The sequence below is a fragment of the Lygodium microphyllum genome, chromosome 11 (assembly GCF_053477565.2).
Source record: "Lygodium microphyllum isolate KBCC chromosome 11, Lygodium_microphyllum_v1.1.10, whole genome shotgun sequence".
Lineage (NCBI taxonomy): Eukaryota > Viridiplantae > Streptophyta > Polypodiopsida > Schizaeales > Lygodiaceae > Lygodium > Lygodium microphyllum.
In genome coordinates this window covers 34,263,793-34,276,108 of record NC_141145.1, presented here as the reverse complement: position 1 = coordinate 34,276,108, position 12,316 = coordinate 34,263,793, and the positions used below count along the sequence as shown (strand labels likewise).

The following is a 12,316-nucleotide window of genomic DNA, read 5'->3' as shown; positions in this document are numbered from 1 at the left end:
AGTAAGGAGTTTTGGGGATGTGCAAGTCAAAGTTCATGGTGGGGTCCACCGTGTTGCTCTAAAAGCGGGAAGAATCGAGTACAAGCGTAGAAGAAACATATACATAGTCAAGTTAGAGGTTGAAACAAGACAGTTTGGCAAACTTGATGGAGTTGACATAGTCCCCTTCTTTTTGGGGGTACAAGTTGGCTTCAAGTGTATGTTGCTCCGCTACATGCACTCGAACTTAGCTTTGACAATCTACATGAGTCTATTTGACCTACGCGTGACCCAACTCATATATATATATATATGGCAAGACAATGGCCGATTTTTTACAAACAGTTCAGCCACGTGGCAAAGGTACACTTGTAACAGGAACATCAACGAGTAGAGTAGCAGTATTGACAATACAAAATTATACGTAATCGTTTCACCATTGAGCCAGCCATGTTATCTGCAATGGCATCAGCTACGCTCGTTTCTAGGTGCGGTTATGTCACAGGATGGCCTCCATCATCAGCAGGAGCATTGAAGCCCTGGCGCCGAGGAAGTCTTGCTTCTAGCCTTGGCTCCCCCTCCCCATGGCATCCCCGTCGTCCTCGCCATCATCGACCTGCGCCGGCACCGTCCATTTTGTGCACGTCCTCCTCCATCAGGCCCGCCGAAGAAGAAGAAATCGAGCAGCGAATCGGCAGTGAAGATGGTGGCGGTGATTATGCCGGGCCCACGGCGGCTGTGGCTGGGGCAGCCGAGGAAGAAGCCCTTTGTACTGTACCTTCCTGCCCCATGCCAGAATTCTCCACCAGCTCCCAATCCGTCACCCTGCTTAACCCTTGCAAATTGTGCTCGTCTTCATCCATGGACCACAGGCCGCTTCTCGTCTATGCTCCCGGCATGGACTGCACTGGACAGGGCATCCGCTACCAGCTGCCGCGCCTTATTGATGCAGGGTGAGGCATCTGACTTACACTATTGGTCCTGCTTTTGCAGCAGCTTGATGAGCTTTCATATTTCCTAAACAGGTTTTACCATATTAGGCTAGAAAGCTTCATTTTGTGTTGTATGCGTAATGGAAAACTAGTTCATGATCCTTCATATAGCCTTTCTTTACATTCATATGCTTGGGTCATGCAAAGTTGGCATGGTTGGTAGAAAGATTTTGTCAAAATGGAGTGGAGCAAAGATAGGGCTGGTGTAAACACAAAGAACATAACAGAATAACAAGATCACATGAACTCAAGGATAATGAACTTGGAAAATGGAATCCATATAACAAGGCACAGGAGTGTGTAGAAAGGCATTAGTTGTGGGCAACTAGTAAAGTGTTCCCGGTCTCACTCCCTCCAATAGAATGTAGTGCGCTCATATGGATGGTTCTGAAGTGGAGAAAGGCTGCCAATAAACAGGCAAAAATAAATCATAAAAAGCAAGTTGGCCAACGTTGAATGTACACTACCTTAGAAATGATCAGAAATGAAATACACTATGTTATGGGTCTGTACACCCAAAATATGCACATCACTAACATTCTTTCTCAGATCATGGGTGATAAGTATAATAAATATATACAATGATAAGAGTCACATCATAGTACATATAACAATGAGGACTGGATAGGATCATGGATAGCCAAGTAGTGGGTGATCAAGCAATCACCAAGGTGCCTTGAAAAGACACTGATGTCAATGTTGATTGTACCAATTCCTGTCCACAACCAGTAGAGATAGCGAAACTCTGATGCCTGCCATGAACTAGCTCTGTGGAAAGCACTATCATAATCGTGGATTCCTTGCCTTCGGCTTGACTACCAAAGTGTCCCCTCATGTGGGAACATACGAGGATCAAACATCCATCTCATCATGAACTTGAAACTAGGATTTGAATTTGCTAGACTTGTTAGGTGCATGTAGAAAGCCACACTCAAGGTCCACCATGGATAAGGCTCGGATACCCCACCACCACCACCCTCTTGGAAATAAATACTTGAGCACCAAAGACGAACACAAGTGTATGACAAAACACAAAGTGATAATGGAAGAACATACGGGTGAAGAGTACCGCAGAGACAATGAACATTGAAGGATGAATAATGAATGAATACGATGCTTAATACAATAAACACACTATGTAGAGTGAATACAAAACCTCAAACTCCGGTGTCTCTAAAAAGGATGGGGGTAGAGGATAGGGGTGGTAGAGATGAGCTAGAGACTGTGTTGTACTTTGAATGCATCTGAAATCGTAGCGGGTAGCCTCTATATGCAATCAACAACCACAAACACCAATCCGAGAGTCTGGATTAGGCTGAAATTTGCAGTGGCAGCAGGGCGGTCTGCATGGGAGGTGAAAACGGTAGGGCATCAACTGAAAAGGAGACCAGCTTGCAAAATGCAGGGACTGGCAGCAAACTGACTGCACTAGGAGGGAGATAGTGTGACATTAATGTGACATTAAGGTCACAAACATTGAATGTGACATTAAAGTGACATTTAATGTGACATTAAGGTGAATCAAGGGAAACACGCACGAGGATGACCGTCCTGGCTCTTGGGCGCCGAACGGGGTTAAGGGGAGCCTAGAAATTAAGAGAGTCCAAGAATAGTAGGACTCACCAAAGTTTGACGGCTGGCGATCGGCCAGCAACATACTAGGCAAGGCTGGGAGGTGAAAGGAATCACTCGTGCTCACCCATCTCGACTGTTTCTTCTGGCTTCATAGTCTTCTTCTGAGTCATCGGACATTGGTATCAGAGCATACAGGTTTAGCCGTGTGGATTCGTGGAGCCCTTCAACGAAAAGGCAGTCGACAGATTTTCAGCAGTCCCGCTATCCATTCAGTCGACAGGTTTCATACGTCACGCAGGAAATTTCAGTCGACGGGTTTTCCTTCGTCGACCCGTCACGGATCCGTGAAGTCGCTGGTCAAAGGTGCTGGGTGACACGTCACGTAAAGTTTGACGTGACGTGTATCTATGTCACGTAACTTATCGAGGGGGAAGCTACCTTTTCACGGAACGCCGTAGGCTGAATCGTGGGCCACCGAATCCTGGTTCACGCCCGTCCGTGAACGCCACTCCGTGAACACACCAACGAAACACATTCTTCTCCTTTTCGCAGGCTGAAGCTGAAGTTATTTTCTGATGTGTGTCTGATCAGTCGACTGCGCGTTTGGAATTTTTCTTATCAGCCTCGACTGCATTTACATCACAAGTACAAGCTCAGCAGAGAGCAAGTTCAAGAAAGGGGCATTGATGGCCTGCGTGATTATTAAAGAAGGGGGCTGAATACTAGTCGTTTCTGCAAAGAAGCTCCATTTCCTGCGTAACCGACTTTGTTCGGGCGATAAAATTTGTTCTTTACTCTTCGGGTTTATTCACAAACCAGCAACAACTGCCTGCCGTTAAAATCAGGGAAGTACTTTACTATGTATGCAAATTTCTTATCTTTGCTTTCCAATTCCAGTGTATTAATGGGAGAAAAAGGGAAAGAGAGAGTAATGGAAGGTTCTAGTTTTGGGGACCACCCTATGGTAGATCCCCATGAACCAGAAATGCAAGAAGAACAGTGGGAAGAATTTTTTGCTACACGAGAGCAATTTGATGATCTTACTGCTCGTGTGCAAGCTCAGGGGGTTCAAATGGAAATTTTAACCCAAACACTCACTGAAATAAAATCTCAATCAACTTTATTGTTAGAAAGAGATAAAAATAAGATAGAAACCTCGGATGTCCCATCTTCATCGAAAGATTTAGATGTAACTATGCGAGATCCTAAGGAACCCCACCATAAATTGAGGGATAATCCAGTTCTAAAGGATATGAAACCACCTCAGTTTCACGGGGAGGAAAAAGATAGGAATAAAGATACAATCTTTAATTTCCTCCAAAAATGGGAAGATTTACATAAACTTAAAAATACCCCACCACATCTCCAAGCACTGGAGGCTAGTTTAACTTTGGGGCCCAAAGCATATAAGTGGTGGCGAACTTTAAAGGAGGCAAATAAAATACCTGAAACTTGGGCTCAATTTGAATCCGTCTTTTTGAAAGAATTCCTTCCTGAAAATGAAATGGAAAGAAATTGGGAAGATTGGGATTATGTCAGACAAAAGGGAAGACCCCTGCTGACATATCTGGAGGAATATCGTGAGATAATCCTCAAATTGGAAGGAATAGATGAATTTCAAAAAACAAGAGGATTCATTAGGGGACTAGATAAAGCCTGTAAAAAGGAAGTAAAAAGGAGTTCACCTAAGACGCTGGAAGAGACAATTAAATTTGCATTAATTCATGAAGATAGTATGCATCCAGGTACACTCACTAGTCTCACTGATACGGAGCCCAAGTCTAAGGAATTGGAAACCTCAAAATTTGTGGGCAAATTTAAAAGGAAAATGCCATTCTTTAAGGGTAAAAAATAACATTTTGAAAAGAAACCATATGTGAGAGGGGGAAGACAAAGGAAAGGATAAGGACAAGGGCAAGGGAAAAGAAAAACAAATCCATGAAGTGCAGACCTTAGAATTAAAGGGGCATGAAAAGTACAAATCTTTGGAGGTCTTGCACATGGATGTACAACATAAGTGTTGTATGTCAACTTCTATGTGGCAGCTTACTTTTGGGTCACATGATTTACTTAGAGTACATGGATTGATAGCTGGAAAGAGGGTTAGAGTCATGATTGATGACTCTGCCACACATAATTTTATAAATTATTCACTTGTCAAAAAATTGAAACTTCCCCAATAAAAGAGTGGGCATCAATATGTTGTTCGTATGATGCAAGGCCAAGACAATAAAATATGGGATACAATGGTATCCAATTTGGAAATTGAGATTCAAGGATATAAAGATAAACTTGATTTCCAAATTATGAACATGGAAAGAGCTGATATTGCTCTAGGGAGGGAGTGGCTATGGGGATTGGAACCATCCTTAAAACGTAGTTATCACCATAATACACTGGAATTTGAAAGGGATGGTAAGACTTTTGTCATTCAAGGTGAACATGAAGTATCTGATAATCCTTTGCTGTGTTCTACTGAAGTTCAGAAGTTGATAAAGAAGGAAGTTTGTGAGGTATATATGTTATGGTCTCTTCCTGTACAGAACACTTTTACTTTCTGTAATATAAAACAACAATTTTCTTATGTTTATGAGTTGAATGTTAATAATGAATTAAGTAATTTGTTAGATGATTTTAAAGATGTGTTTCCTTCTGATTTACCAAGTGGCCTTCCACCAGATAGGGGTGATATAAATCACCCAATTGATATAAATAAGGATTCACACCCTATTTCTAAACCACCGTATAGGTTAAGTGAAACACAGCATCAAGAAGTTGAAAGACAAATTAAAGATTACCTGGATAAAGGGTTTATTCAACCCAGTAATTCACCTTGGGCTTCACCAATTTTATTGGTAAAGAAAAAAGATGGTTCTATGCGACTTTGTGTTGACTATAGAGCACTTAATAAAATAACGGTGAAGAATAAATTTCCTATGTCCAGAATGGAAGATCTTTTTGATCAATTACAAGGGGCAAAATTCTTCACAAAGATAGATTTAAGATGAGGTTATCACCAAGTAAGAATTAAGGCACAAGATGTTTCCAAGACAGCATTTCGTACTAGATACGGGCATTATGATTTTTTGGTGATGCCTTTTGGCCTCACTAATGCACCAACTACCTTTATGAAGCTGATGAATAGTGTTTTATGGCCCTATCTAGGACATTTTGTAGTAGTCTTCTTGGATGATATCTTGATCTTTAGTAAATCAAGAGAAGAACATTTGGAACACTTACAAGTAGTATTCCAACTGTTAAGAACACATTCCCTTTATGCGAAGAAAACTAACTAAATGTGAATTCTTTGCACAAGAGGTCAAATATCTGGGGCATATTATCTCGAAAGAGGGAATTAACATGGATCCAGAAAAAGTAAGGGCAATTATTGAATGGCCACCTCCAAGGAATTTGGAAGAGCTGCAGATCTTCCTAGGTTTATCTGGATTTTATCGTAGATTCATTCGAGATTATGCCAAAATAGCTGTTCCAATGACAGACCAACTTAAAGGGAAAGGAAAAAGTTTTAATTGGGGAACAGACCAAAATGAAAGTTTTCAAAAACTTAAGGTAGCTATCGCTACAGCTCTAGTATTATTAATAGTGGATCCCAATAAACCGTTTGTGGTTGAAGCTGATGCCAGTGATAAGGCGATAGGCGCGGTCTTATTACAAGAAGGTCGACCAGTTGCTTTTGAAAGCAAGAAATTAGACCGTGCAAAACAGAATTATTCTGTTTATGAGAGGGAGCTGTATGCAATAGTACATGCAATGAAGAAATGAAGGCACTATCTGTATGATGCCAAACTTTTAATTTTATCGGATCATGAAAGCATTAAGTGGCTTAATGATCAACCGGATTTACACGGGCGTAAAGCCAGATGGGCCGAACTCCTTCAAGAGTTCGACTATGAGATAAGATATAGAAAAGGAAAGTATAATATAGTAGCTGATGCACTCAGCAGAATGCCCATCATTAATGAATTGAGTTTTACTCAGTTCACTTTCAACTTGCTTGAATCTTTAAAAGGGAAATGCCAGGTTGATCCGGCATATTCCAACATATGGGAAGCAATAAAAAATGGGGATCCAAATGAAAGTGCTTCTACTGAGGAAGGAATAACTGAGGATGTTCAACAAGGAAATGGAGCATCAGGGGTTGCTCAAACTCGATTCAAGTGGAAGAATTTTACCATTGATCATGGTTATTTACTCTACAAGGGTAGGGTATGTGTCCCGAAAGATACAGAAATAAGGCGCCAGATACTCTTTGAGTGTCATGATACCCCTAGTGCGGGACATCCAGGAGTTAATAAGACTTATAGTCTTATTAAAAGGCAGTTCTATTGGCCTGGAATGAATAAGGATGTCCTTGACTATGTGGTCAAATGTAATAAATGCCAGGTTAATAAAGCTGAAAGATTGAAAATGGGAGGACTTCTCCATCCACTAGAAATTCCTTCGGGAAAATGGGAGAGTATCTCCATGGACTTTATTGTTGCTTTACCTAGAACACAGAGGGGGCACGACTCTGTGTGGGTGATTGTGGATAGGTTAACCAAAATGGCTAGGTTTATTCCAACTTCAACTGATGTTAAAACACCAGAATTGGCTAGATTGTTCGTAGAGAACATATACCAATTGTATGGCCTTCCGGCAAATATAGTTTCTGATCGGGATAGAAAATTTGATAGCCAATTTTGGCATGTGGTATTTAGGAAATTGGATACTAAACTTAGCATGAGTACGGCGGATCATCCGCAAACAGATGGGCAAACTGAAAGGGTTAACCAAATTCTTGAAGATATGCTTAGGGCATATGTAAGTAAAAGGCAAACTAATTGGGAAGAGTATTTACCGATAGTAGAGTTTGCATATAACAGTGCCAAACACTCTTCCATTGGATATAGTCCATTTATGTTAATGTATGGGTTTCAGCCCAGAGCTCCTTTTGCAGTAGGACTGCATAAGGAAAAGGTTTAGGCAGCTAAAGACTTTTTGGAGGATATGAATAATATGTTAAAATTTGCTCAAGAAAATATTAAAAAGGCTCAAAATCGAGCTAGAGCATATGCAGATCCTCACCGAAGAGACATCTCCTTTGAAGAAGGAGAATTGGTCTATATTAAGGTGCCTGAACAAACTAAAACTATGAAAAAGGGACAATGTCCAAAGCTTTCACCAAGGTATTGTGGTCCTTTCATAATACTTAAAAAGGTGGGAGAATTGGCTTACAAGCTCCAACTACCTGCTGGTAGTAAAATACATCCAGTTTTTCATGTAAGTAAATTAAGGAAGAAGCTGGGTGATTTGGATAATCTAATCTTAAATGATAACATTGAGGAGCTGTTCAATGACCAATCTAATCCACATGAACCAGAAGAATATTAAATGTTCGTAATAGACGAACAAGGAATACTATTTATCAAGAATGTTTGGTTAACTGGAAAGATTGTTCAGAAGAAAGCTCAACATGGGAGTGAGTAAGTACTTTAAAGAAAAGGTTTCCCGATTTACAGTTAGACCTTCCAAGTATTGTTTTCGAGGACGAAACCGATTCTTAAGGGGAAGGAAATGTGACATTAATGTGACATTAAAGTGATATTTAATGTGACATTAAGGTCACAAACATTGAATGTGACATTAAAGTGGCATTTAATGTGACATTAAGGTGAATCAAGGGAAACACGCACGAGGATGACCGTCCGGGCTCTTGGGCGCCCGAACGGGTTAAGGGGAGCCTAGAAATTAAGAGAGTCCAAGAACAGTAGGACTCAATCACGATGGTCTGGCCAGCAACATACTAGGCAAGGCTGGGAGGTGAAAGGAATCACTCGTGCTCACCCATCTCGACTGTTTCTTCTGGCTTCATAGTCTTTTTCTGAGTCATCGGACAGATTGAGTGCTGGGCGGCAGCAGACAGCTGCAAATGCAGCCTTTTAGGGCTGCTCTTGACATTTGCATGCGATGAAGGCTTCCAAGATGAGTTGGGTGAGAGTTGACTATAACAAATGTAAGGGCTGAAGGCTCCAGAAAGGCTGTAGATGGTGGGTGACAGCTGCTAGGGGTACACCTTAGCTGGGGTAGGTTGGATATGCAGCCCTCTTTGGGCGGTGTGATAGTAGTGGAATAGGTTGCTAGCTGATTAGGTGTTTATAGATGTGCAAAAACAAGGATTGGGGGACTGAGTAGTGGGCAGCCTTCTATTTATAGATGTGGATCCTCCCAAAATTAGGGTTTTGGCTCATGGGATATAGATACTCTCTAAGAAAGCTTGGTAATTTACCATTTTGGGGATATTTAAAGAGCTAATTGAATTTTTAAGTTTGTAATGCATTTCTTAGCCCAACATTTCCTTTCAAGCCCAAAATTGCAACCCAGGAGGGAATGCGAAGCATAGCTCAGCCCATAATACGCCAAGGCGACCCACCCCAAAGCAGTTAGGGCATTGGATAAGGGGTGCACATCGGCTGTTTTAAAGATCTAATTCAATGTTTAAAGTTTGTAATGCATTTCTTAGCTCAACACTCCCTTTTAGGTCCACTATTGGAACCTAGGAGAGATTGCAAAGCATAGCTCAACAATAATATCTGCTACGGGAATAATCTTTGGAGACAAAGTTCATGTGACTTGAAGGCTTGGAGTTTTGTCAAAATTTGAGCAAGTGGTGTTATGTGCATTAATATATCAAAGTAGCCATGGATGGATTTAATGCTAGAATCCAAAACTCCTTTCCTTGTTTCCAAAACTAGTTGAAACTTTGAAACTTTGTTTTTTTGCCATTTCCGTTTCCCGTGTTTTTGAAACTCCCGTGTACTATGGTTTGTGAAATAGTGGTTCATCATCTCACATGACTTAATTGTTGAGATTGGATCCAATACCTCCATGAAAGAGGGGGCAATGTCACCATTGGTGATGACTCATTGGTGCCTATTGGAGTGGGCATGATTTCACTTATTTGTGATAGAGAGGGTTCTTGTTCTAGATTTGGGCTTTAACCTACTTTAGAGTCTGGACTTACATAGATGGGGACCCGTGTGGTCTTCAGCCAGGAGGTGATGATTGTTTAGGATACTACCATTGCAGATGTGCTATGGACGGGTACACAGGAGGTTCAACTGTTTCTTCTTCAACACTCGAGATACTTTGACATGTATGTTATGGGCATTCAAACTTTGATTCCATTCATTAGGCATTGTGGAAGGGTCTTGTTGGGGGCTCACTAGACTTCTTTCTCAAACTTCCATCCTTATGCCCTAGTTGTTTGAGGGGAAAACACCATTGTGTGCTTTGTTTGAAGTTGGAGTTGGTTCACATTGACTTGTGCGGCCCTATGAGAACTGCTTCCTTAGGCAAAACCAAGTATCTTATGCTTTTGATTGATGACTTATCTAGGTATGTGTGGCCTTATTTTTTGGAGCATTTTTTGAGTTTTTGTGAGTGGAAGGTTTTTGTGGAGAAACATACAGTCTTCAGATATTGAAGGGTTCGAGCTGATCTTGGAGGTGAGTTTATCTTACGGAATTTGATAGGTTTTGTAGGCAGCATGGGATCAAGTTGGAGCTCTCTCATACGAACACACCATTGGAGAATGGTATTGTGGAGTGACAAAATCAAGCCATGTTGGAGATGGCAATGCTCTAACTGTCACGGGGACGTGAAATTTTGAGATTCTTTAATCTTGCTAGTAACATTTGATTAAGTTATTAATCAAATGTGCAAGGTTGTTTAGCACATGTGATACACATGGCAACTATTTCATGGGAACGGGCCAAGGACCCCGAGGATGTAGTGGGTGTTAAAGGCAAAAGTTGTGTTAAGTTATGCCAATTGGGTTTTGGTGGTCAGTTGGTGCCAGGTTGGACCCTAGGACAATTGTTTGGCCATTAAGTGTCAGTGATGGCACTAGGGATTAGCATTAATTAATTAATTAATGCTAGTCTAAGGGTCAACAGAGGTTGGGAACCACTCCAAGTTGCAAACGGCCTAGCCAATTTCATTATAGATGGGCATGTTTAATTTTTGGCAAGGTCAAAAGGGCTGAAATTAATTTTCAGAATTAATTAATTCTGAAAATTAATTTAATGGCTGAAAATGTATTAGGAAGGCTGCCACTTGGCAAAACTTTCCCATGCAACTAGGGAGAAGGCTGTTAGAGGGTGGTGGAAGCTGAATTGCAGGCCTTCTGAGCTTGGTGGAGGGAGAGGAGGTGATCAGATTTGGCTCTGAGAGGCGACGACAATTGATCGTGTGCCGCGACAGGACGGGGCAGCAGGTTTTCTCTTCCGTCTCAAGAGAGGCGGCAGTAGGATAGGAGGGCTGGGTAGCTGAGCTGGTGTTTTGTCCCCCTTTTGAGGCAGTTGGTGCCATCAGATTTGTCATCAGAGCTACGAATCAAAAGATACATTTCAGCTGATTTTCTCTCTCTCTACAGCATTCTCTCATCTCCTCTAGTCTATGCTCAAGCATTCTCAGTAATTCTCAGCCATTGGTAGCAGAGTATAGCCAAATTTGGTGGACAGCAGAGAGTTTCCTGCTGTAAACCCTAAATTACAGCAATAATTAGGGTTTAGCAGCCACCTTGGGACCCATGCCATCAGTCAAAGGCATTGTACATTGAAATTAGCACCGGAAATTCGTGGAATTGTGAGGATTTCAGATGCCAGTCCATCTATTGTGAATTTGGGGTAGCATTTGACTAGTTGGGGTTCCATTAGAGCAAGTCTTGGGTGAAAATCAAGGGGCAATTTGCCCGAATGCTTTGCTGATTATTGAAACAGCAAGGGGCTTTTGAATCAGCCAAGGAGATTGTGAAATCTCGGCTTTATCTATCAGCAATTGAAATTAAAGAAATACCGAAAGGGGCGCCAGTTTTGGGGCCAACAGGGTGTCCACTATCCAAGTTTATGAAGGTAAAGTTAGCATTTCAGTTTATGTTCATTTGCTAATTGCTGTAATTAAGTGCTTAATCAGGTTAAACCACCCTATCTGAGAAGGAAGGCTGGATTCATGGTTCCATTTCCGAGATACATCAAATCTCTTGATTTGGTGGGGCCAAGGCACCTAATTGCAAGCCAAAGCTTTGTGCTAGTGTTGATCTTTGTGCTCAGCTGAGAAATTACAGCAAGATGTCTTCATACAGTGGGATGCAATCAGGCAGTAATGATGCCTCTCATGATACACATTCACATGGGGAAGAAGGAAATGCAATGCTTGATCTTGGGCAAGGCATGAATCATGGACAACATGCTGAAAATGTGGCTGAAGGCTAAGATGTTGGACCCTCAATGCAGAAAGATGATGATGATCAGCAAGGGGAAATGGAATTTGATGTTGCATTCAAGAATCGAATGAGGGCAGCAGCCAATATCTTTGCTGAATTGGCAAAAGATCCTCAGCTTTCTCAGTTCTTGAACACTCCTATGAAGGATAACAAGGGCAAGAAGAGAAAATCCTCTTCTAGAACTTCAGGATAGTCAGATGTACCAAAGAACAAGTCAAAGCCTTCTCAAGATGCTCCTAAAGATGCTCATGGTCAAAAGTAGTTGGTGCCAGTTGGGCAAGAAATGCAAATGCAAGTTCATGATGTAAATGCTAATCCTATGGTTTTTGGACAGCAAGGTTTGCATGAGAATTTAGGGCAGCCAGCTTACTTTGGTGGTAGCACAATTTTTCATGCTATGGTGGGTGAGCGACCGAATGTGGGAATGTATGGCACACCTCCCCATAATTTTCAGCAATCAATGCATGGCTTGCATAACCCAATGCAC

General features: G+C 41.6%; 1 protein-coding gene across 7 annotated transcripts in view; it reads left to right on the top strand.

Moving 5' to 3' along the window:
* The first annotated feature begins 386 nt into the window (after positions 1 to 386).
* The window catches only part of LOC148028691 (phytyl ester synthase 1, chloroplastic-like), an 89,777-nt gene continuing 77,847 nt past the window's right edge, over positions 387 to 12,316 (top strand). For 4 of the 7 annotated variants that reach the window (XR_015692313.1, XR_015692312.1, XR_015692314.1 and 1 more), the window contains exon 1: positions 388 to 932. Coding sequence is in view for 2 of the 7 variants with exons in the window: in XM_087687481.1 (XP_087543607.1) it covers positions 430 to 932 (503 nt within the window). In the remaining 5 variants the exon portion in view is untranslated. Of the gene's footprint in view, positions 933 to 12,316 lie in introns of all 7 variants that reach the window. The other 3 variants (XR_015692315.1, XR_015692311.1, XM_087687482.1) reach the window with 1 other exon arrangement.